The sequence below is a fragment of the Balearica regulorum genome, chromosome 12 (assembly GCF_011004875.1).
Source record: "Balearica regulorum gibbericeps isolate bBalReg1 chromosome 12, bBalReg1.pri, whole genome shotgun sequence".
Taxonomy (NCBI): domain Eukaryota; kingdom Metazoa; phylum Chordata; class Aves; order Gruiformes; family Gruidae; genus Balearica; species Balearica regulorum.
In genome coordinates this window covers 2,092,520-2,119,216 of record NC_046195.1, presented here as the reverse complement: position 1 = coordinate 2,119,216, position 26,697 = coordinate 2,092,520, and the positions used below count along the sequence as shown (strand labels likewise).

The 26,697-nt window shown below is 42.4% G+C and overlaps 1 protein-coding gene across 5 annotated transcripts in view; it reads right to left on the bottom strand.

Annotated features, from left to right (window-relative positions):
- Window positions 1-26,697, bottom strand: part of MYO9A (myosin IXA) — a 181,436-nt gene that overhangs the window by 71,131 nt on the left and 83,608 nt on the right. For all 5 annotated transcript variants that reach the window (XM_075764813.1, XM_075764809.1, XM_075764810.1 and 2 more), the window contains 2 exons: window positions 21,912-22,001; window positions 1,186-1,302 (listed from right to left, as the gene is read on the bottom strand). In XM_075764813.1, coding sequence (XP_075620928.1) covers window positions 1,186-1,302; window positions 21,912-22,001 — 207 coding nt within the window. The remainder of the gene's footprint in view (window positions 1-1,185; window positions 1,303-21,911; window positions 22,002-26,697) is intronic.

Sequence of the window (26,697 nt, the reverse complement as noted above, 5' to 3'; positions counted from 1 at the left end):
TTCGGGCAAAAAGTATGGGTCAGAAAACCGGGAACTGGGAATTCGTGAGATGACGTAGCAAGACAGGCAAGAGGAAGGCGGTTACGCCGTATGGGAGTCTTGGCTGGAGAAAGTGGAGGGTTAGTACGTGGCGGTGATGCTGGGAAACAGCACGAATTTGGGCTGTTCTGGCTCTTACCTGCTGAGATATGAGGCTGGGAACCGAAGTTTAATGGCCCATAAACACCAACCGTTGTGCGCTGCTATTACAGACATGCTGACTAAGCAAGCAGTAGCTTCCCAGTCTGATTTTTGCATGTAAATATTATGGCACAGATATTAATTTTTATTTTTAATTTTTTTAAAACTCATTGGCTCATTGAAAAAAAAATTTAGTATTTGGGATGCATTTCCTTGTCAAAACGAATCCACCTTTTCTGCTTCACCAAATACACAAACAGGTTTTGGGGTTTGTTTGTATTTTTTCCTGGCAGTCCCGACAAAATTTTGACGAGTTGGAAAAAAAATCAGAAAAAGGACACAACATTTTTGGTAAAATATTAAACAGAGGGAGAGTAAGCATGTGCAGTCAGAAGACACACCGGATGCTACCCACATTAACAGCCTTTCTCGTCAGAAAAAGCATATAACCAAATTTGATATGCATGTATTTATTTCCAGTCTATAATTATGCTCTGCAAGCATTTCTATGGAGTTAAATAAAAGACCGGCTAAGCTGCAAGTCTCTGCAACTGCAGTCCTACGACATAATTCAAACGTAATGTTAGCGCTTAGCAAAACAATCCTCTTTTTGGCAGCTGCGGCTTCAGCCTGGATGTATAACCCCCCCCATCACGTCATCCCTCCCATCAATTCTTTGGGAAAGCAGTCCAACACCGCGCCGGCTTCGCTCTTCTCTGTCGCCACCGTTTTTCTTCCCCCCAGTCTCGCTCTTCTGCTGGTCAGAAGTGTAAAAAAACCCCAAAGCACCTTTACCCCAGCCGCTTTGCGGACATATTATTCGAGGTGCTTCACCCTTCCCAGCTCAGCAAACGCCACTTAAAACAACAATGTCTAAAATATTAACCGAGGAAAAGTTAACTTTATGTTAAGCGACGCGCTGTTAGGAGCTTGGGTAATGTTTTATCCCGTAGTTACCTATTTTCAAACACAAGTGGGTAGCCAGAAGAGCCGGTGAGACGTTACCTTGGTGTTTTCCTCCATGTCCTTTGAGTTGAGGAGCGCGTGGTTAATTCTGAACACTATCCAGTCGAACAGGGCGCTGTACAATGATTTAGCCATGGAGTTTCGTACGGTCACGGCCTGAAAGAAAAAAGGAAAAATTAGTGATTGGAAATGATTCCTGCTCTGCACTGAAATGGGTTTTGCTTCCCAAGTTCCCACGTCCAACGTTCATATTTCTCCCTTGCCAAAGCTTTTGTCTACGATTTTAGTTTACGCTGTGTTTAGTTGATGCCGGCAGGAGTCAGTTGCAATCCCAGGGCCATGAGATGCGCCCCCGACTTTGGCTGGATTTCCTTTGGTGCATTCAAGTGGATGATGCGCGAGATCACACCACAAATCCCATCGCCGGCGGCGAAAGGAAAAGAAATTTTAAAAATACGTTAAAAAAAAAGAAAAGTATTCAACTTTGCTAAGATCCTTGAAGAATTTATTCACGGAGAAGGAAAGAAGAGGGTGGTTATTGCGCAGCAAATGTCACAAATGATGCGAAAGCACACGCTGGGGCAGGCAGCACCTGGTACCAGCAGAAGGGTTACAAACCCCTATAGTAAATCTGCGAACGTTACGGAAAACTTGGAAGTTTCCCAGGTACTGCCAACAGGAGCTACAAATCACGGCAGGCAGAGTCCCTTCTCTTCCAACAGCTCTCCTAGAGAGAGGAACAATATCTCCAAAGCGCCATCCCCGCCACGGTGCTCTCGGCCACGATGCAAAGAGATTTCGCTTCATCAACAGGAATGAAAAAACCAAGATCAGAGGAGGGTACCCAGGCTGCGCTTTCCCGAACACGCGTGCTTTGGGACGGGCACCCCCGTACATATCCATAAAGCAATAATTCACGTTTAACATCTTTGTTCTCGCCGTTTGTGATTCTTCCTCGGTTTAAATTACTACCTTGAGTTGTCTCGCAGTGCTTTGGTAGGTACTAATCACCTAAAGGTCTCACGATCCGTGACTGTTAAATTTCAGTTCATTTTAGACACTGCAGAAAAATAAACGAGGGAACAGAAGGTTCAGGCGTAAATATTTCATTGGTGGCTTATCACGCATTGCCTTGAAATCCTTCTCACCGACCCTTCAGTACTTCAAGATACATCATCATATTTCACCAGCCCAGAGCAGAAGAATAAAGCTCCCATAGCATCATTTATCTTCTATTAGCCTGTTCCCACCTTTTTTTTTTCCTTGAATATTTTATGATAACATCTTTTAGCATGAACACATGCTGTTCTGCCAACGTTTTGCTCTTAACATGCGATGCTCACAATTTCACAGCGTACGTAAGCCTCTGTACGCTGTTAACCATTGCTCGGTGGCGATAAAAGGCCATCCGGTAAGCCACATTGCAAGGATAATTACAAAATATTGCAACAATTAACAAAGAATTACTCACTTGCCCAAAAAAAGCATTGCTACAAACCGAAAACAAGCGTACGATGACAATATATGAGCAAAAGGACTGAAAAGATTTCTTGTAGTGCAGACCAAAATAGCACTTTTAAAGACGGAGTGTGAGCTGCTGAAATGTCTGAGTTATCCAACAAGTGTTGGAAAGCAGCTGGCATTTAGAAACACAAACAGGTCTAGCTTCCAGTAACTCTTTTATGTTCCCTTTACTGGAGAAAAGATTTTGGGGAAGGATTTTTTTCTGGTTTTATTACAAGCAATGTGGGTTGGGTTTTGGTTTTTTCCTTGTTGTTTTTATTTTTTACATTTTCCCAAAAGGGGCGGGGCGGGGGGGGGGGGGGATATTTCAGTGATGAATAGAAAATTTCAAGACCAATTCTCTAACCCTGCGCTCTATCTCAGCTTATTTAATTGGATAAAGCCGGCAAACAATCAGTGCCTCTGTCCCACCAGAAAAATCAGTCTCTGGAGAAGGACGAAGGCCAAGACCCAGGAACGTTTCTCGTTGCCTTAATGCTTTGTCCTAGCGCAAACCAGCCCAATTAACCGCTCCAGCACAAAGGCGTGCAATTAAAACTGAAAACCATTTCTATTTAAAGCCAAGGAACAATGGCATCGTTTCCTGTATACAGTCAAATACAGGTTTATATTGCAATATTTTTCCTTCCCCCTTTTATTAGAGGTTATAGGGGATGTGCAGGACTTTACTGCTGAATTTTCCTCTTTTTTTTCCAAAAACAGATGAGGATATCGTTAAGCCTGCGCCACCCCAGCATTGCCCAGTTTGGCCCAGGGATGTGCGGGGCGGGCTCTAAGCCATCACTCTCTTCTTACGAGATGGGCTCCGCTACACGGCAAGCTGGGAAGCCCACCAAGAGCTGCTCTCCTTCCTACGCTTGGGACCCAAAAACGTGATCAACGGCTCAGATCTCAAATTCTTCAATAGTTATTTTTAGAAACGCTGGCTGTATCACGAGAGCTGGTAGGAAACTCCTGGCAAAGCAATGTATAGAGAATATAGGGGGGAATGGAGCACATGTACACATGGAGCTCATTTGCAAATTTGTTGGCACCTTATAAGCCAATTTCTTCTCTCCGTTGTACTGACAAATCGAGATAATTACTCAACAAACGCGCTGTCGTAGCGGACTCGCGGCAGCACTTCGTCCCGCAGCTCCCCCGGATGATGAAATGCAGCGGGGCCGAAACTGGGATGCTCAGTTTGCCTCACGGTATGCGTGGTCTTCTCCTTGCAGGATTTCCACCGTGCATGCAGCAAAGAAATCTGGTTTCGGACACCCAAGTTGCTCCAGTGCTGCTGGGTGCTATGGGGTCACCTCAAGACCTTCTCACCAAGCCCACCTCCCCACACCGTGATGGACCCGCTCACGTGGAGTGATGTTCACCAGCACTGGGGATGAAGTCTGCGGTACCCAAAGTCTGTGGTACCCAACGTCCACTTTCTAAATTGAGAGATTTTTAATTGGCTTGAAGAGTTGAAGACAGCGCTTTGCCTTCAAGTAACATCCATTTATAAAATACCAGCAGAGACATTAATCCATTTTATATGACTCAAGTTTTGGGATTTGTTTTTTTCCATTTGTGTATATATATATATATATATAGTTTAGAATAGATCCTGGATAATATTACATTATAGATAAAGCCCTTCTCTACCCTAAATAGATACCAAACCACCTAATCTGAGGACTATCAGGGAACATCATTTCTTTTTAAATTCAGGAGCTGCTGTAATTTCGAGAGGATGATTTCACATTTCCCCTCAAACTGTTGGAACAGTCCACTTTGAAAACGAGTTTTCCACTTTTATTTTGAATTTCAGCCATTCATCTTGTATTTTGCCATATGCCACCACGCAGGCGGTTTAAAACACCACTAGTCCAGAAAACCCTTGAAATAAAAAAATAAATTAAAAAAAAACCCCTGTACAGCAGTTTATCCCTTTCGATACATCTCGCGTTTTCTCTGTTCAACTGAGCGGCAGGATGAAGGATGCCCAACCGTCCCTGCTGTTCACATCACAACCTGGCGTGCAATATTCAGGATATTCTTCTTGCGATTACGGACTTGTTGTTCAAGAAAGGATTGTACTATGCGCTTACATTCAGTCCTTTGCAGCAGAACACTTAAAATAAGCACTTAAATATTTGTTAATTCCTGGATTTATTATCCTACAAATATTAAACGTGAATATTCTCTGAAATATGTAGCATGTATTACATACGGCTTGTCTTCAGGTAGTCACCTACAGCTTCTTGTTTCTCCCACAAGCCTTACGTGACGTTTAGGCAGATCTGGAACACCGTGGCAATCATCAAACCGTTTTTATTTCGCTCACAAAGCAAAATAAAAATAGCTCCTGCAACGCCAAAACAAATCTCTCGGGGATCAAAGCGAGCGCAACATCTTGCACACACGCAAAAATATCGCTGATTTGAAAACGAGACAGATCAAACGCACTTTAACTCCGCGATTCAGGAAATAAGCCGAAGACGAGGTTTTAATCAGTAGGTTTCCTGCTCATCAGGCTAGCAAGGATATACATATATTTTATTTACTATATGCTAGAAATGTCACTTGTTGAGGTTGGCCAACTTTTGCTAAGATCCCGATAGAAGATATTTGGGGCTCCTCATAAGATTGCATTGCCAAATTAATCGGCCTGAAAGTTTTCACGATGGGCATTGGATTCAGGCTACCTTAAAAACAGATGTATTTTTGGAAAGATCTTCTGCCAAAATGAACAAGGGGAAGACAGGCTTAAGAATTAAAATCTCTCTTTGAAGTGTTTTGGAGCAAGGACTTACACTTTCGGCAGCGACAGCCTGTGTTTTAGAGACGGCAAAAGATATAATCTAAGAAAACCAAACTTGCTCAAATTAAAAGGCTCTGTAAATCACATTCGTACAAGTTCAGTAGATTCTTAATTCTTAAGATTACAAACTCTCTAAACACATCCGAGCACATCTTCCGCCTGCTGCCGTTCCTACCTGCTCCCTACCCCAGGGTCGGGATTTCTTCCTCCTGCTACTTCAAATCTCTGCCCTCGGCTGAGATTTGAAACTCTGAGTAAAGGTTTTTTTTCTGCCGGCATTATTTGAAATATTTACTGGTACCCAGATAATCCAGGGAAAGTAAAAGGGTTAGAACCAAGCCCCTCCAAAATTATAAATGGAAAAAACAGGGAATCAAGTTTGGGGGGGGGGGGGGGAGGCATTGACGCTCTAATTTGTATGTCTGCTTTAAAAAAACACAGAAAATTAACATTTTCTTCCCTTCCCCTAAAGCATAGCTCTCCTGGTTGCAATCAAATTCCACAAACCGGTATTTTTTAAAATTATCACCTACGAAACTTTTAATTTTATTACGAAACTAACTTTTAATTACGAAACTGTAATTTTACAGGCTTCTTTGCTCTAACAATACCGTCTTCGCATTACAGAGTCCCATACTACCTCCTCCCACAGAAGCAATGACTCACGAAGAGCAAAAACCAGAAAAGAGCTGTATGTGATGATGTAAAAGAGTGGTATTTTAATAGACTTTTTTTTTCTTTTTTTTTTTTTTTTTTTCACTGCTTCTGTTGGCTGCTGTTAAAGCCTGGATGGACAGAGCCGGATTAGGTCTCAGGAAAAAAAAAAAATAAAAATCATGGTTTTAATAAATGTCAGAATGATTCTTTCTTTCACCTTGCTACACATTTAGAAACCACAACAACTTACATGTAGATAACCAAGATTAAATCATCATTTTCACTTCCTAAAACCCCAGTTAAACCAGCAACTTTTTACTCACTCTGCCACATTTTGTGTTTTTTTAAAAAAAAAATAAATAAATTTCTAAGGGAGCAATTTCGTGCTCCAAGCTGCCAGTTGAATTTTATGGCTTTAAATATTGAAAAAAATGGACTGCCACAAATGTAGTGCTTCACAAGCAGATGGGCCCCTTTGCTGTAAATCTCAGGCACTGGATATACCAACTCTGAAAAACTCATTAGAAAAAAACCTCTTCTTCCAATTTCTTTTGAAACCTCAGATCTTTCGCTTGTATGTCTCCCTGGACCTTCCTGGAGATGCAGGGCTGCCAGAAATAGTAAAACTCAGGCTTGTATTTGTGCAAAGTCCACGTTGGCATTGCAATGTCACAAATCTTCCAGACTTTGGACTTGGTCCTGGAGCCAAAACCAGGAGAAATCTCCAGCTCTTTGTAGATTTGTACTACTTTGTATTAAGTAATTTGTAATACTTTGTATTAAGTAGACACAGGCTATTGATGCAGGGGCAACATCGGCATTTAAGATATACGTACCAGCATGTAATCTAATGGGGAATGTTCTATCCCAAAAAACCATCTTGAACTGAACACAGGTGGTCCATCACAACCAAGCTTGGTCCACTTTTTATTTATACAGCTGGATGGGTTGGGTGCTCAGTGAAGGTTTAATTTAAGGCACCCTTACCAAACACAGCTCTTGGTTTCATCTTCTTGACACAGCCCAGTAGAGAAGAGACACTAAGCTCTGCCCTGCTCTTGGACATCGGCTCCTTCTAACACCAACAGATGACTCTGCAAGGTGAAGAGATGCCCATGTACCACCGGACAGAGCCCTTGGTCTTTGTTCTGATGACTCCAGCTTCTCCCCTTCCAGTGCCGCTGCAGATCCTGAAGGCCACGGTGGTGATCTGCCCTCCTGGCAGATGCCCAGTTAACCTTTTACAGATATCTTCTCATGATCTGCTGGGACAAGTTGCTCCCCAGCGTGCAGCCCACGCTCCTTACTGGATTCGGTGTTTATATTGTTGACTAACCTAACAGATGAGCAAGAACGAGCAATAGTTCAAGTCTAACAACAAAACTTCAAATATTTCTGAAGTTTTTCAGACTAAGGGGAATAAATAAAGCCTGGAGAATAGAGGATGGGTGGAAACAAATGCTGGAGGGCTTTGAAAGGCAAAGAGCATCGGTTTATTGTGCATCCTGCTGAAGACAAAGCCATCAAGAGACTGCTGGAAGGAACGTGGTTTTAATCAAACACTTTCGCAACCAAGACAAGCGTTTTCTGGAGCGCAGACCCCACTATCTCCAGCGAGATCCAGAGTGATATTGAAATGCAAAAGGCAGATCCTGTCCCAAATAACTCCGTCCAAACTCAACCAACCATACACGCTATCTGGAACAGCAACCAGCCTCTGACATTCAGCTTTAAACATTTTTGACCCAAACAAAAGCACAGCATAAAGGATTCTTGTAACCAACATAAACGCTTCCACTAACATGTAGTTTAAAAAAAGCCTGCGTAAAATAAATAACGATTTCTGCGCAGAGCATCACTCAACATGGAGACTCAGAAAATGAGAATAACGCAGAAAGCAAGCAAAGCAAAGCTCACCCCTTCTGTTATCACTTAGGAAGAACATTATATTGATGCACTGATCAATTCTGGGTGAGAAATGATTCCCAAGAGGTATTTAAGAGCCAGCTACAGACCTCTAAAGACCTTAAGCATCTTAGCTCATTGAGAGATCTGCCCATCTTCCCTCACTGCTAATGCAAGGGACGAGATGGACTGATCCCGGACAAAAAGAACAGAAAGGCCGGGTGATGGATATTTGGGTACCGGCAGCTCTTGTGACCAGTTCATTAAGAAAGCAATTAATATTACATTTTAACAGCCACTGAGTTTGCTCAGGAGGGATGCTGAGCATCACTCCATCGCTGCTACCTCCCGGGCGTAGGAAGCACCACATGCTCCTCTACAGAAAAGGGAGGCAGAAAAACCCAAAGACTGTTTTGCACAGAAAAAAAAAATTGCCCTTTAACGCACGCGTAGTGGAGAGCAGCAATCTAGTTTGGGTCACTATTGTCAAAAATGCAGCTTATGAAGGGTGCACGTGCCCAGAGTTGGGTTTTTGGACCCATTTCCTAAGTACAGACTCAGTTAATGAGACGTGGACTTAAAAAGTACAACTGGAGAGTAAGCATAAGCACCAAACTGAATTAAAGCCCTAATGAGGATTAAAACCCCGTAGGGTTTATTAACTGTGACAGGGTACAGCCCTTATCCTATTTCTTCAGCATTATGCAAATCTACGAAACAACCATGAAGACACGCTGAATGATTTAGTTGGTCAACATGATGTTATTTCACCATCAACTTTTGGTCAACATAACGCTGTTAAATCCTCTCCCCATTTTTCACCAGGGAATAACATAGACGTGGGCACGAGGTCAGTGCGCCCACTCCAGATTTTTTAAAAGCTACGAGTACTTGAAAATGGGATGCTTAAAGGCCATTTCTCAGGGACAACTCTGGAAAACTCGCTGGCTCTAGAAGAGAAGACTTGTTAGAAGACAACAATGACTTGTTGCCTTGTCGTTAGCCTAGAAGACTTGTTGCTTTGTTGGTCACGGTCCTTCCTTTTTCCAGTTTTTCAGCATTTGCCCTAGAGACCGTGTGTGTGTTTTTTCTCGATGGACATTATCGACGTTCTTTGCCCCCACTGGATAAACCCATTGCCAGCACCTGTGTTGCCTACAAACGCAAAACTCCCAAAAAATCTGGTTTTTACAAGCAACTCTCCTTGGAAACTTCCCAGTAAGAACTTGCAATAGTCTCCAAAAATTACTTTGTTAAAATAAGAATGATCTCGATACAGCCGTAGAAACTACATATGAGTTTTTCCTCTCCTAGTGACCCAACAGCTCTTCCATAACGCGTCCATGAACACACACGTGTGAGGGCGTTTCCTGCCCTCTAGGAAGAAAACATGTAACGTACGCTCTCCTTTCAGACCCGTATCAACAAATACTTAGAAAAATCAACTAGAATAATTCCAGGATGCCAAGAAACGTTACCTTCTGAGTGTGAAGTTTGCAAGACCACGTTAAACACAAAGATAGGAGTTATTTAAGTAAAGCCGGGCACCACAAAACGCTATGTTCTCTGCTTGTGTATAACAGAAACGGAGATTCCTCTTCTCTTCAGGAAATAAGATATGAACACCGGAAGAAAGGAAATATCCCGTTCTCCCTTAGGGCCTTTGATAGACTTCCTATAATTTCTATACAAGGATGAAAGGTGCTTCCAATGAAATATTCAGGGGAAAAAAAATTAAAAAGCAGCACTAGGATTCTTCCTCTTCAGGAAATCCCTCCATAAATCAAATCTATATACAGATTTTTAGTGGATCTATGGGGGCTTTGTTTGTTTGTTTGCTTTTCTTTTAATACACGGAATAAATTTTCAGTGCGTTACTCAATGCATCAACTGGTGTTTCTGCTCACAGGATTTGGCACTAAATCCCAAGACCCTGCTAATAGCCTGCCATAAAAATAATGCAGTGAGCTATTATCTGAAGACCATACACAGGATTTGATTTTTGTTATCATTTGATGGCTGTTTTAAAATCCTTATCAGCCATTCCCATTTTTCCCCCATTTATTCTCTAAGGTGAAATTTGGCTTCATAATTACATTTGTACTTACTGTAACACAAATGTCTCATTCTGAGATGACTCAGAGGAAAAAATACATTTTAATACCTACTGAATTTTGCCCATGGTATTTACCTAGCATTTTCTGATGATGCCTCCCTCCTTCAATCACTTTTGTGAGTTTAAGTGATATATATAATTATCAAATGGGGGGGGAAGGAAAAAAGTGTATTTGTTTTCTTTTTTGACTCCAAGCATCTATTCAATAAAATTATGCCGCAAGCATGAGTAAATGATGAAATAAATCAGTTCCTATTCTACAAAAATCCACATTTATCTCTTTTTTTTTAAAAAAAACCCCTATATATTAGCAACGCTTAGCCAATGTGAAGAGCTATACCACTGCTAGGTGTAAGACTTATCTGAGATTAGAACAAGCAAAACCAAGAGCAATTTGAGCTCTCCCAATACACTTGATTTGTGTCTCATAAAGGGACCTAATGAACAAGAACAGACACGCAGTCAATTGAAAACAGCGCACGTAGGCATTTAGGTGATGATCATCTCTGCAGAGATCATGAATTACACGATTAAATAAAACAGACTCAAAATATACTTTTATTTGAATGGGGCTTAGGGCTCCCAGCTAATAATAAGCGCTAGTCTCAGAGAAGTAGCTACTGCATGTACTAAAATACTATTAAAACTCAATTTTTATCTCTGACTCCGTTACTGCTCCATGAGGGCTGAAAAAACACCATCCGTAAGGTGGCTTCAGCTTGGGTTTGTAGTTGTACAGACAGGAGAACAACCGCCGAGGGATGGCTCGTGGGGTCTGTCGCTCCTGAGATGGAGTAACGTCTAAGGAAGGGAGAGACACGTAGCTGTGAAGCAGAGCTAAATTAGGGAAGGAGCAGAAAACGAGGAGGATGGCGGTGAAGTATAGTAGCACCGCATTATAAAACCTGTCGGCGCATCGCATCCTCTATATGGCTCACCACTGAAATTGGGACAACGTTTTTGGATTTGAAAAAAAAAAATAGATGCAAAACTAAGTTGCTGGAATTAGGCAAGGTCTAAATCCCTCTTTTTGTCCAAACGCAGGTTTTAGCGCATCATCTCCCATCAGGTTCAGCCTATTCACTGGGTCCCAAGTCACACGTGTGTGCGCGCGGAGAATTACGGTTTCCTGCTGTTCGGCTCGCTTTCTATTTATGACCGAATACATCGTGCGTCTGGTTTACATTCACAGCCGTGTCCTGCGGCGGGAGATAGATTAAGCAGCTTTTGTGGTTCCCCTTTGGGTCACGGGACATAGGCTGAGACAGGCAGGCTTAGCTGTTTTGTTTTTTTTTTTTTAAACAGAGGCTTAACACCCAGAGGAAAGTACTCTTGCAGGATATCAGACTCTAGCTTAATCCCTATCTTGGCATCAAGGAGTATTATATCATACTCGGGCTGGATAAGTATGATGTAATTTTCCATACTCGTATTTTATCTTAGCATCATATTAAAATCCTGTCATTCTCATGTTTGCTTTTCCTAAGAGAACTCGAATCATTAATGCATCATGCTGACTCCAGCTTGCAAAAGGGGTTTTTTTATGATTTTTTTATGTTGGATTAAGGAAGAGGAAAAAAATCTTTAAAAGGATCATTGGAAGAAGAAGAGTGAGAAATGCAAGAGGAGTCTAACTACAAGAAGGAAAAGTTCATTTAAAAATGCTACAAACTTCCCTGCAAAGGCTCATTTCTACGTTTCATTCCTATACAAATACCTGCAAACTATATCCTTCAAAATAAGAAAAAAAAAAAAAAAAAACCTAAGCTTTGCACTACCACAACTGCTGGCTCCTGCCTTCCCCCTTCTGCCACGTCCCGGCAGAAACCTTCCACTATCACCCCGGAGCCGGGAGGCAGCGGGTTGTCCTGCCAATGGATTTTATCCAAGAGATGCAAGTGTCAATGATGTTTTCCAGAACTTATGGCTGGATTTTACAAAGAGAAAAAAAAAAATAGACTGGAATGTCATGACAATACAATACCGAATCGCTCTCCAAGACAACACTGAAACAAGAAGGCATTGCAGAAGTTTTTCACTAAATCAGTTATAAAGTTCTCAGATTCAGAGAGATTTTTTTGTTGCTAGTTTCTAACTTTATGTATCAAACACCTTTTTTGTAATTCTTCTTGTGCTCTCTCTTCTCTAGTACCAGTTTCCCAGTACCTTCACGATCACCTTCCTTGGACCAAAGTCCATCTCCAACCTGCCAGCCTGTATTACTCGGAGGTATTTTTAGAGGCTCTCGTAAACCATGCCAACACCCTTCCCAAAAAAAATCCCAACCACAACAGGAGAAGTCAAATCAATGAGTTTGTCCAGTGAGACAATCTTCCTGCATCAATATACCATCAGGTTGACAAGAAAGTCCTTCAGAGTTACTAGTTTACCTGCTACTCAAGGAAATAAACCATTAATTATTTAAAAAGAATTATCATTAAAAACATTTTTAATGTCATTGCACTCTTTTCATCGTGGGTTAATGTGCTCGTCCTAACGCCGCTCCCTATCTTGCACACGGGCCCACCGAAATGGCTCACGCCGTTCCTGTGCTGACACGACTCTCGAGGAATACCACGGGAACTGTCAGCACGCTCCTGCGACCTTCCCCCTCCCTACTCATCCTCCCGTCGTTAGATGGACGTTAACAGAGAAAATGAAGTGGAAAATCTGAAACAAGAACATCTTCTGTGGGTGTCAAAGACCCACCAATTGTATCTCAGCTGGTGGTAGGCAGGACTTGGAAGAGGACAGATGGGTGACCCATCATCCCCACCACAGATGAGAGCTTGCCCGCTATTTATTTTTAGAGACGTTTTGCAAGTCCCCATCTATACTATCGTCATATCGTAGCTGAGTATCTCTAATATGCTGTAGTCACACTTTTCAGAAAAAAGCACCCAGGTTACAGTCAAAACCAAATTAAACCAACAAAAATCTTGTTAGCGATTTTCTCAAAGTCTCAACTGTGGAGCCATGCGGTTACAAGTGCCATCTTCCCAAAAAGTCAAAGTCTTCAGCCTTCTGATTTGGACAGTGTGGTTAGAAAATGTCATCTGTAACAAAAGAAACAAAAAAATCCTCTCTCTTCCTGAAATAAAACTCTTCCAGAAAATGAGTCCATGGTTCTCGCTTCTCCCTGTAGAAGAAAGGATGGCACGGAGCATGCCTACGGAAAGGTGATCTCGTAGAGCAATCATGAGCCCACCATAAAGAGCTGCAGAAGAACAGAGTCACCAGGCAGCCAAATTTGAAAAGTCTGCTGTCAGCAAAGGTTTCAAAGACTTTTTTTTGAAACAAAAAAGTGTTTTCCTCCACCTATGTTCATTCAGAGTCTGTTCTATCAAAAGCACGAACTGAGATCAACTTCAGTCCATGCTTTCACAGTGAAACCAGTACATAAATAAACAAACAGGTTACTTAGCGGCACAAGTAGTAGATCTGTGACTTGACCTGAGGAGGAATCTGTAGACCACGTTTAGGGATATTCGCTCACTGCTTCACAGGCACAAAGTACCAGCATTCCTACTGCGAAGCCCAACGCATCGCCAAAAACAGCACTTGAGCTTTTATAAGCCAAATCCTGCCTTTCTGTTGGGCCTTCCCAAGCAGAAGACACTACCGTAGAAAAACTTCTAAACTTCTTCTGCCAGTGTATCATCACCCTCACTACAGACTTTTTTTTTTTTTTTTTTTTTAGTTTCTTTGGCAAGCTTCCTCAAAGAGAAACTATTTCTCGTCACACCTTGGCTGCTACAGCTGTAGAGGCAAAGTCTGTGCAACAGACCCTGTCCAGTCATGGAGCTTCTACACCTCCTCCTACGTCAAGTGTTGATAAACAGCCTCAGGCTGAGAAGATATCAACCTAAACTTATTCAGATTGAGATTATAGAGAAAAATCCCATATTTCAAGCAACAGTACCAAAATTACGTCCTGTGTGGGAAGAGTCGAGTTGCTAATCCAGGAATGGTTCGCTTCCATTCTGAAAAAAATTTTCACATGAATTCAGCGTAAATTTAAGTAACAAAAGGGACTCTGTGAAATCAAAGCGTCTTTTCAGAAATCAGATGCAATTAAAAGAATCTTTTAGAGTCAAGAATGGATTTGATGCCAGAAAGTGCAGTTGGAGAGGGAAGGTTGACTACGTGCAGAGCAGTGCATGGAAAGTCAGCATTGCCCTTCTTAAAGTCCTTATTTTAGACTCTGCTCAGAAATCTTGAAATCTGAGAGGCTCTTTTTTCCAGACATTAGTGCCAAATAAATAGTATGAACACAGCAAACACACAAGAACTTCCATGGTGGCACAGAGGAGAAGAATAACCATAACATGGCTTCCCAGGATGTTCAGATGTACATTGTCAACCATGAAGTTCTGCAGGTTTGGAAGATCCTCGTAGACATGACCTCCGTTCAGCCAGATCTCAGCATCAAATCCCAGGCAATGCTTCGTGGAAATGTTAGGGCATATAATCATCTTGTGGAAAAAAAAATAAATCACCGAAACCGGTTAAAAAAATAAAAGACCCAACGTTGATGGACTTGGTCTTCCTAATAAAGGAAGGATGCTGGATCCCATGAAGAAATACATGCAGGACACCAGTCCTGTAAAACCACTAGCCTCATCAAATCCACATTCTGTCACCAAGCACAGCTGTTCCTCGCCCTTTGAAAGGAAAAATGAGAAACCTAATTCCATGAAAAAGTTTCTTTTGAAGTTGTACGCTGACAGGTTGCCCTCGCGTCCTGAAGCAGAGACACTTGCTTGGCTCTTCAAAAGCTTTGTGGGGTTTCAGTTTTATTCTATTAATATTTTTCTGTTAATTCTGAACACGCTCATCAATGTACCAGGTCTTCAAAGGAATCCTGCTAAGCTCCTGATGCTAATAACCTGTGGTGACAATGAGTCTTCTAAGCTAATGGGGTTTGGCATAAGTAGGTGCTTCCAGCAGTTTTGCTACTTTCTATTCCATTAAATATTCCTCGTCCTGATACTTCAGGACTGAGAATTTTCATTCCACTTTCTTCACGCTATTAATTATTTTGTCTCGTTCCCACTTTTTCTCCTCTAATATTTTCAGTCTGTTAAATGCTCATGATTAGTTGCAACTGTGATCTTTTCCTTGGTTTTGTTTTTGTTTTTAAATCTTAGGTAATGTTATGCTATTTTACCCTGGAACTCCATTCCTTTTTTCTTCATAATGGTCTGAAAAAGGCATTAGGCAGTACCAGTACATAAGCTAATGAAACATCGTTCTGCTCTTTGCCGTAATGAAATACTTTTTTCCCCTCATTAAGGTCTGCTCCGCAAGGCTTCTCTATATGCGTCTCCGCCAATTAACTGTTACCATGCTGGAAATTAAACGTTCTCCCCAAGCTTAAGCCACTAACGCAGTGCAGTTTATTGTCTGAAATGACCATCTTGTGATGGTTATTCATGAACATGCCGAGTATCTTGTATTCATCGGCAAGAAATTCAACCCAGGTAAAGAAGGTCAGGGTGAAGCAGCACATTATGATATGAAAAAAAGAAAAAAAAAAAAAAAAGAATAAAAAAAGAGAGATGTGCCTGCCCCACCACTCCCGGGCAAAGGTTCCCTCCTCTCAACGCTGGTGTTTACCAGACTTCTACCGAACGTAGTGAAAGGACACAGACCCACCTCTCCTTCCGCTCCAAGGACCTTCTCTAGGTTAGCTAATTGAGCCAGCACAGACCCAGGGCTGACGAACATCTGAGACAACGAAAGGATGGAGCAAGGCTGCGCAGCCCTCAGCAGACAGAAGACCTGGGCTGTCATCTCCTGCTCTACTGTCACACTAAAAACATGGGTTTGATGCTTATTACCCTCTGCTTTTTAATCCGCTTAGCAGATTTTCAGGAGATTGAATATTTCTGTTGGCAAATCTGACCTGACTCGCATAAGTAATCACTAACTGATTTCCCACGGACCTATAGCTGCACGTATTTATGCAGAATAAAAAGCATTTCACAGATTCAATTGCATTTTGGGTGCAATTAAAGATAACATATCTTTCTTTCTTTTTGTGCCCCACAACCTCTGCTTGCAGGGACCTCCCCGGACATACAACCCAATCCCTTTCAATTCCTCTGGTTTTTAAGACAGTAATTTTCCACTTACAATTAAGTTAAATACAAGACATATTTATGGTGACACTCATCACCTCAAACAACCAGCTCCTAACAGTCTTCCGAACTTAAAGGAAGGGGAGAATGAGGTTACTTCTTGCCCAAGAAATTGTCTCGCATCTTTTATTTCCCTTCTGTTGGGCATTTGCACATCAGACTTCTTCTGAAAGTGTGAACTTATTCATTAACTAACCCTTAGGGATAAAATGTCCTTGGTCACAAATGGCTGAAAAATACAAAGATGTTAAAACAAAGCCTTTTTTGCAAAGTCATTCGCTTAAGAAATACCAGCAGAACTAAATGTAAAAAAGGATTCACTAGCAGATGTATTTACTTTGATAACGAGTTTTTCCTTATCCGACGAAGAACACAGAAAACGCCAGCCTGAGAAGCAGAATGAATGGGATGAAAGCAAAGCGGGGATGGTTGAGGAGCTCAGACGTGGGGCTCGTCTCCGGCGCGATGCAAAGGGGGAGTGAGAACCACCAGTCAAGATGTTGAATGGATTTGAGAGGGGTGTATGGCTGTATTAGCCAAGGCATAAACTAATTGCCTCGGAGCCTTGCAGGAAGCTGAAATGGAAAAAAACCTGAATTCTTTGAATTATTTAGATAGAAGCAGGAAGACAGACATGGCCCAGAAGGGCAATTCCTTGCACAGAAGCAGCCTGAAATGATGCTCAGATTACAGGTAGGAACAAGAGAAAGATTTTTAATCAACCCCAAGTTCTCCACAAAGATTTGATTAAAGTTCTCCTGCATCAGCTGCATGTTTCCAGCTACTGCCCTCACCCGGCATGGATACACCGTGATTTCTCTGGAAATCCATTAACTGCTGCTAGCTCCGTTAATTTACCATCTCACTGCCGATAAAGACGTTAGCAGTTGTTTTGGACAACAAACCTAGACCCCTGAACACAACTGAAGCCTTTCATGTCCTTGCAGCCTTTTTTCTAAGTTTATCTACAGCGTAAAGCTTCTAAACCTTAGCGCTAGACCAAATTACGCAGTCGTTTCAAACACTGCATTAAAATACCATCCAGCTACTAAAAAAGGAAAAATGAATGCTTCCAGGAGGCAGCTCTGTGGCAGACAAGCCAGCGTGGCTCTGAAGATAAGAGGCAGCTGCCAGAGGTAAATATAAGCATTATTTATGGATGTGGTGTCTTCGCTCATTTAAATTTCGACAACCGCTGGAGACGCAGACCGAAAGCGGACAGGCAGCTCTCCCCGCAGGGCTGGAGACACATGGGGTCTACAGTCAAGCCCACGTTTGTCATCGGTGCCACAGCAAAGAGGGATTGCGACTACAGAGGAGCGTTGATTTTTACCTTCAAAACCAGGTTTCTCCTTAATTTCAGAAACACCAGTAGCTCCAGGGACACGGGGCCGTACCCGAATGTTAATACCAAGGTCAGACACAACCTCTTAACAATACACCGTGATTAACTGAACGATTAGGAAAACCTGATGGCACGTGACACTTTGCAGGGTCTTCCTGCAGAACCACATGCTCGTTCCATAATCCTTATAATACCCTGAGGACAGGCACTGACTACAAACCAAGAAACAACAGATCACCGCTTGAAATGGGAGCTCAGTTCACAACAGTCTATCTGCTCCTGGCTACAGCTCTGATCAAGCAGGTGCTGCTATCGCACATCTTGTATCCTCCCATGAAAAACAGAGTAAAACAAAATCTGTACGTGCTGGGAGGAACTTGCTTAACTGAAAATAACGGCACTGGCAACTGCTGGTACACAGGAGGCAGTGCTTTTGCTTTGTTGGAGTCCTACCTTCTTGCTGGACTTCAATATAACATTTTAACCCATTAACCTGATTTAGATCCTCCAAGGTCATCCAGCAGAACAGCTGGTAAGCAGGTGTGACTCAAAAAGTCTTGACTTATTGACAGAAACAGAGTTGACAAAGCCAACATTTCTGCCTAACGTAAAAATGGCACGCAACCCATGGGGGCAAAGCCCAACAAGAAAAGTCATGGGTAAAGAAGTACGATATGAATTAATGCAGAGGAGACGGTTGCTAATTGCAGCTGTCATCTTCAACACCGTAGGCTTCAGGCTGCTGGGATGTCCAGCTGCAAGTTGTCCCCATAAATACTGTTCAAGGTCATTTTGCAATACCTTTTACCCAAACATCAAAATACGTCGGAATAAAATATCTAGTTTTACATAAATTACAGCAAAGATGAACAGAACAAACCCAGGAAGAGAGCCTGATACAAATTTATAACTGTCATGAAGGAGAACGTTTCAAGCAAGGAGTTGCCAACCGCTCAAACCACTGTTTCAAACAAAAAAAAGAAAAAAAGAAAGAAAAAGCCTCAAACCACAGGACAGTGTTTCTAATCAGTGTACAATAACAAGCATGCAGACAGAGAGGAATGCGGCATCACTGCAAATCCAAAAGCATCCTCTCCGTGCGCTTGTGGGGCTACAGCTCGGGAAAATGGAAGGGAAAAGGCTTGACCTGGTCTAATAAAGTCCAATCTCAGCTCTGATGCCTCCAAACCTCTGAAGGAAAGGATTTGTCCAGGCCACCTGCGTCTCCTCTGCCTGTTCAGGACTATTAAGGGGGGGTGACAATTGTCACAGCAGGACCCTGAGGTTACAGGTCTCACAGGAGCTGGGCTATGATCACAGAATGATCACATTAGCATTAGCCATTTCACAGAAAGTATTTCCACGTTGAGTTGTTGTCCACGTGTATTCCAACACTGTTTGATGAAAGGGATCAGTAAACATCAGTCTCTGTGCAGAGCACAAAGTGAAACAAAGCCCGGACCCCTATTAGCAAGTCCAGCCACCCCTACTCAATACGCTACGTGTCTCTAGTATGGAGTAGAAGCACGTAGGAACCTCATTCAGAGCTCAAGAACCCACCCAGAACCTAAGATCTCGAGGTTTTTTACGTAAGAATATTTCAAATTAAAGCTCCTTCTAATTCCACGCTAATAACCCAAAATTCATAAAGAGGTAGAAGACAAGCAAGAAACCCATGTCTTACAGGTGCCTCAGAATCTCCTCAATAACAAACTCTCCCGCTATCCTGAGCGATCCCATCAGTGACATTGGAGGTACAAGCCCAACGCTACTTATTCCCACTTCACCGACAGAGTCCAGTAATTTACCATTTCCACTCACAGTTTAAACAGGTTTCAGAACCAAATAAAATTTCTTAGAATTCCTCCTTTTGCTGAGTTTTTGCTCTTCTTTTACTAACTGCTAGACTCTGCAGGCTGCCTATATAAAACTGTTCGAGGCCTTGGAAGGGACTCGGTAGATCAAAGCTGCTGCTCTTGATGGTGTAAAAAAGCAAGCTCGTGCCAACATGACATTTTTACAATCCGTTTTTTGAGAGCCACTGCAGTACAGTCTTTTCCAGACAAATTCCACTGAACCTTTCAGTGTATCAACAAGCGATATAAAAAAAAAAAAAAAAAAGTTCGAGCATTTTAGCATCTGGAAAATAAAGTGGCTGCTACATACATTATTGCTTTATCAGGAAAGGCAGCTGCCTATGAGTTATAGGAGTCGTGGTGGGTCAGTCATGTCTGAAAATCCTCAAAACCTCAATCACTCCATCTGTTTGAGCCAACTAGAATGCTCTTTTGTAAAACACACAAGAAGCACAACCAGCCCGTTGGTTCCCACCAGTCCAATTAGTCATGAATCATGAGATTATCAGAAACCGGTATTCTTTGTAAAGTCCCAAAATGTCAAATGAATCCTACTCTTCCTCCCTGATTCAGATGGATTCGAATTTAAGTCACCTCTCCTACGCCCCAAGCCAGAGGAAGACCAGGAGAAGACCTCATATTGCGGTGAAGTTCCAGCTGAAGCACCTCAAAATCTGCTCGTGTGTGTCAAGTATGAGCAAGTTGGTGGTGAAGCTGCCACCAGCGAGAGGTCACTGTCAGATAAAATTTGGTAGTCAGGATGTTAATGTTGTAAGGAGAGCGATAGGCGGTGCCTGTCTTTTCTTAATGCAATTCACAGCTCCTAACAAAATGATTTCGTCATGGAGATTACATCAACCTTTCCCACTAGAGCCTCATGCTCCTCCGTCTTCCCCCACAGTCGCCACAACCACCACACCCTGATCTTTCATTTCTTTTACCCAGATATTGGCAACAAAGCTTTATAAGTGTGAGCAGAGATATCGCCAAAAGCCCTTTGGAAATTCAAGCTCAGCCATTTTAGGTAGCAAGAGGGGCTCTTTGATCTCAACGGAAGGAGCATCTAGGTAAGACTGTTCAAGCTGCTCCAGTACAAAACCTGGTGGCCCAGGTTAAAATATTACAAGAAACAGTTTAATCCAACCTGCTAATTTTTACAGCGAGGTGATTGAAGGCGCATTGGCGCACGTTGTTCCATCATCACAGCTGTTGGGAAGTAACCTCGAGCAAAAAGGACGGTTGTAGTTATCTGCAGCAAAGGGATGGTTGTAGTTATCTCTTAAAATTTTCTAGCAATTTCTTAAATCTGTGTCCAAGCCACAGGAAAAAAGTACAAATATCACGTCCATCACAAAGATGCCATGAAAGCATTCATGTGTCCTTTGTGAGGGGAGATTCAAGCCTTGCACAAAGGCAATACTTAACTTTTAAAGATTAAAGCTCAGTAACAGTTACCGAGCTTAAACACGCAATCTCAAAAGGAGAGAAAAGATTTTTTTATTTCTTTTTTGCCCTGGGAGAAAAAGAATGAAAATATCTACAGCTGACCCTAATGACAACACATCATGTGCTTATCTATTTGCGACATAACAGGCTGCTCTCAGAGACGTTACTCAAGATGTTGCAAATTCTCATACAACCATATGACAACAAGGGGGAACTGAGGGACCGAGATATACTTGGGAGACTATAAGAAGAAAACAGAGGTATTTCTGTTTACCAGCCACAGAATATAATTAAAAATTCCTGAAAATGACATATTTAGAAAAAACACGTGCTTGCTGACATCGTAATCCTGACATAGACCCTAACAGAGGATTGACAGGTTTCACGCAGTGCCATCCCCACGGTTAGCAGCAGCACAGACTACACCCAAGTTTGAGAGCGGTTGAGGGAGTTGTGGCCGCTCCAAAGCACGACGTGAAGACCCAGGTAGCGAGAGGTTTGAAGAAAAGACAACGGGAATCTTCTACAGAGGATCTCCAGCTCCACCCATACAGGAACCATGACTAACGTAGGCACTTAGGACCCCACCAAAAATATCCTGGAGGTCTTGGGTCACCACTCTGCTGCAGGATGAATCAGTGCTACAGTTTAAGGAACGACGTATGAAGATTGCTACGTAACTTGTATCGTATACACTCAGCAACGCACCATTCTGCTTTGGAGAACGCTTACACAACCGTAAGTCATCAAAACAGTGAAAGACTATCACGGAATAACGTGCAAACCTGCTTTCCAGGAACGGCGTGGAAGGTAAAGTCAATCATTTTCTAGATTTGTACACATTAGCTTCTCCTCTCTTATTTTTACTTAAATCAATAAAAACTGAAAGAAACTCTACTAGAGCTGAATGTGCATCTCAAAGCATTGAAAACCACCCCAAGAGTTGCCCTTTTAATAACAAGCATCAGGTACAGACCTCCGCTAGTTTGTACGGTAAGATCAGCTTCTCTCCTACTGTCACTGTCTTTCTGGTAACCAGGGCCTCAAACAGCATCTCTTCTTTCACCTAAAACAAAAATCTTGATGTTAATGATTATTCTAGGAATAAAGTTTTTTAAATGTTATTTTTCAAAATAATTATAAATGTAAATGTTTTCATAAATTTAAAATTTATAAATTTAATTAAAAAAAAATTAAAACACTTTTGCCAGCCTTTGCGGAGTTAAATGTTCAATGCATAAATACAAGCTAGCCATTGGGAGGAGACAATTCGGCACATAAATCCAGCATCAGAAATCAGACGCCACGGTATTCAAGGGAACCTGATTTTCCACATTCAGTCACCACATTTCTAGCAATTTCTTACCGGTACTCTTCATTCCCGGTGCAGCTCCTCCCTCCCACGCTTTTCGTTGCCAAAATACGTCAACTTTCTAGTGTTGTCAAGATGACATCATACAAATTACTCCACACACAAGCAAAACAGTGTCATCAGTTTAAGAGATATCCAAGTGTGTGTGGGGGGGGTGTTGGTGTTTTTCAGGGTAGGGAGGAATTAGGAGGAGGAAGAAACCTTTTGAAAAGCACCTGATATTTACTCTGCTATTCGCACCTGATATTTACTCCCTAAAGACGCCAGTTCCCGGTGAGGCAACAATCTCTAATCAGCTGTAACAGAAACCGGTTTGCAGAAAAAAAAATAAATAATCGGTTGTGTAAATACAGACACTTCAGCAAATAGGTAAACGGTGCCGACAAATTAAGCAGTACCGGCCACGAATTGTTGGGAGAAAACGACCTCCTCTCCCACCAGATTCAAGTCCCTCTTATTTGATATCCCCTGGAGAAATTCAGAAGCGCGCCCTCTCTACCAGAATAGATGGTGATACGCTTATACTTGAGCTAGACCTAAATACTTTGAGTCGTTGAGTGCTCTTTGCTAAATTTCAATGTCAAAAAAGAAATTGTTAGTCCGCGTGAAAATCTTTGAGCCCGGAGTTCGTAGCTAAGGATTGATCCGGAGATGATGTTGCTTGAGAAGACATGCTCAAGTCTATACAAGCTGCTGATCCTAACTGAAGGACTCCATGCGGACCCCAAACCTGCTGAGAACATCTCTGATGAAGACTAGAAGCACCACATCCACGTTTCTGAAACCATCCACGTTTTTATCACGGGTAAACCATTTACAGTTTGATGCGGATGATGGGAAACTCAGTGGTTTATGGACTTTGACTTACTAGTTTAACCCAATAATTAGCCAGAAGAGCAATGCAAACAAGCCAGCTGAACCTAACAAATTTCACAAACCATGGCAATAACAGTGCCATTCTGTAAAGAAAACTAGTACTTTCTACCAAAAATACTGTCACAGAAGTGATAGACTCCAGCACGTTTTTATATAACTGACTTTCCCTGCAAAACCCACTAACAAGAACTTGTTGCTGTGGTGTGGAAAGCAGAAGACACCGAGTCACCTCTATATGACTTTCACCTACCAGCAAGGTCGGCGTCATTGGAAAGCAAACGTCAACACCTTGAGGTTCATTTCATTTGTCCTCAGTAATACTGGAGAACCCCCAGTTCATACGATCTGATTTCACCTTTCTAAACCAACTGGTGAAAAAAACCTAACCTTGTGGTTCACCCAGAAATCCACAGCAAGTTTTCACATTTGGTTTCTGTTCCTCTCCATTCAGAAAAACGGCGATTTATTATTTATTTTGTTTAATTTCAGCTCTGCAGACAACATGCAGACATTATTCCAGCAGCTTGTGACTGCAAGACCGTCGGCTGCTCTCCCTTAATTGCGCAGCTTGGAACAAAATTGAGTTTTACACCATCCGATATCCCACTTCAGGGATGCTGCGAACCCGCAGCCAGCACGTTGGCTTTTTTTTACTTATCAAAGGCAACAAGGCAGAGGGGTATCAGATGGTTACTAATCAAAACAGTCCAATGTAATATTCCTAAACAGCTTAAAAGCTTCCAAGTCCTGGATTTGTCAGCAAACACAGGGATTTCAAATGGTTTAAACGACTACCCGTGCCGTCCCTCACCATCCCCATCCAATGTTCACCCTGGTTTCCTTTTCCCTCTGCTCTCCTGATGGATGAGACCTGCAGATGTGCACCCTTCATCTCCAGATCTGCTGCAAGCCAAACCAGAGCAATGGCACCGAATCATTTTTTCATACAAAAACGTACAGGAACATAATCCCTGCGCTTCCCCGGGTTTCCCCCTGCAATTACCACCTGGTGGAGCTTGATCTTTTGATTGCTTCATCACCTCTGAGAGCCAACGCCACGGGTACAAGCCAAATTAAGTTAATTTTCATTTAAGGTCACAGCTTGAAGGTAGCTGAGACCTGATGCCAACGAGGAGCCATAGGAGCTTTCTAAAGATAAACTCGGTGCATGCCGATGACTAAGGACACCTGGTGCACGGAGATACTTGAAGCTTCCCATCACGTACATCCTATGCTTCCTCCTCCAGTAAACACGAGACACTAAAATAAAGACAAAAACCTTCCTAGCAGATTAGCAAAGAGGAAAACAGAACTTATTTCTTTAGTTTGTGCCCTGGGAGTTACACTCCTAAGTTACGCTTCATGGATTTTTTGCTTTCTGGTGCTAAAGGGCAAGTCCTGCTTTCTCTCTCTTAAAAAAGCTACACAGCCTGTAGGAGTTTATATCTTAATTACAGGGACAAAATACAGATTTAAGACTTCACTGCCACATGCGAGTCGAACCGACGCTGAGAGGTCTGGATGACTAGAGCTCTAAAACCCAGCGAAGGATGACCGGCAATGCCGCCACAGCTATAAACGTCAGCGGAGCGCGGCGGGGAGCAGACAGCCGGCGGGCTCCCGCAAGGGCTGGGCTGGAGCCAAGGCAGGCGGAGATTGCTTCTCCAGTAATGCTGGGGTATTATGTTATAGCAGCTGAAGAAAAATGAACCATTTCCAACTTGAGAGCAAGAAAACATCGCTTTTTCTCTGTCGTCCCATATTTGAGAAAGGGATTACAGTGTTGAGCGCTTGTTCAGAAGCTGCCTGGTGTGGAGTAACAGAAAATAAATTGAGATTTCCATCAGTTCTTCTTGAAAAAGATCCGAACCTTTTCTTCAGACTTTCTTTCAAACAACCAGAAAATTATCTGACTCAAGTTCTGGCTCAGACCTCCGCATGCGATGAAGATGTCCCTGCTCATTCCAGGGGGGCTGGACCAGATGATCTTTGGAGGTCGCTTCCAACCCAAATCATTCTGTGATTCTATGATCCCCAAAACTTCATCCGGAAAATGGATCCAGAAGAAAAGGTTGGATGCAAGCCCTGGCTGCCTCACAATCCTCACCGCTCCCCCCCACCTTTTGCTCCCCAATTACTTTCCAAGATGTTTATCACTTAAGGAGCACGATGTCTGGGGGATCCCTCTGGGAAGCTGAAGACAATGTTTTAGTAGAAAAAAAACCTGAGCACGTAAATCTCCCATGAAGGTAGACATCAGCTCCAAAAGCTAACATCATCGATGCAAAAAGAGATCTGCCAAAACTCATTTAGGACATTTGATAACTTGTCTTTACCTTCATTTGCATTGAGGTTGGTTACCTAGCTCTAAAAACTGAATATAAGACTGCTCTATTGAGCAAAGATAGAATTTGCCTTCCTTACTCATCGCTCCATCCACAGAAATAATTTAGTAAAGTAAATAATAATTTAGTAAGTTAATAAACATACGCAAATAAAACATTCTTGCTCTTCTAATGGGGAAAAAAAAGTCTCTCAAGGTGAACAGACACTAGGCCATTCCTAATAGACTGCTTTTGCTAATAAGCCCAGAAATTAGCCTTTCCAGGTTTTTCCCCAGAAACACAAAAGCCTTCCCCAGTTTTACACCATCCTTTATGATTTCTGCAGAGGATCCATGATATCTGCAGCGCTCGCGCAGGACTCCACGTCTGCTCGATCCATCAGGCAGCCTTGACATCACGCTACGGCACGGTATTTCAGCAAAGTTTAAACAAAGGCCGTGCAAAACTTGCCAAAAGCCTCACATAATCCACACGCTATGTCTAGTCTTGAAAAAAAAAAAAAAAAAAAAATGGAATCAGGGTCTTACTGTAAATGAAACAATGATCTGCAGAGTCTGGCCAAAATCCTATATTGCAGTTTGCTTTTTCAACAAATGCTGGTCTGAATGTTTTAATAAAACAAAAACGTATTGGGTGGGGTTGTCAGTATCACGAAAAATCAAATCCGTTGCAGATCATCATCTCCTCCCAGATTCCTTCCAAAAACCTGCATATTAGCTTCATTTTATAGGGACGCAAATCTCATTATATAGAGAAAGGACAGTTGTTCAGGGTTGTTGCGTTAACTGCTGCAGCAGGGACGTTCCCCCCGTTGTCCTTAGAGGCTCCACTGCAAACCAGCTAAGCTCGTGATAATTTGGGCCAGACTTTCCTTCGGAGGAGCAAAACACCTTAACTTTGCTTAAATTTTTCATTTCAGCCAGGCTGTTTGGTCCTCTCCTCTCCATGAAGGCTACCGCCCCATCGGTGCTGTGCAGGAGGACCTCCGCATCCCCTCTTCTTGGCCAGTCTCTCCTGCTTCTTAGAACCTTTCCACCAAGTCCAGCTGGACTTTTTCCTTCTCTTTTCCATGTCAAATCCTTGACTGAACAAATCCAGTGAGTCATTTAAGGAAAAAACCCCAAACCAAAGCACCCTCCAAAGGAAGTATCCATCACAGCAGAGCTGGT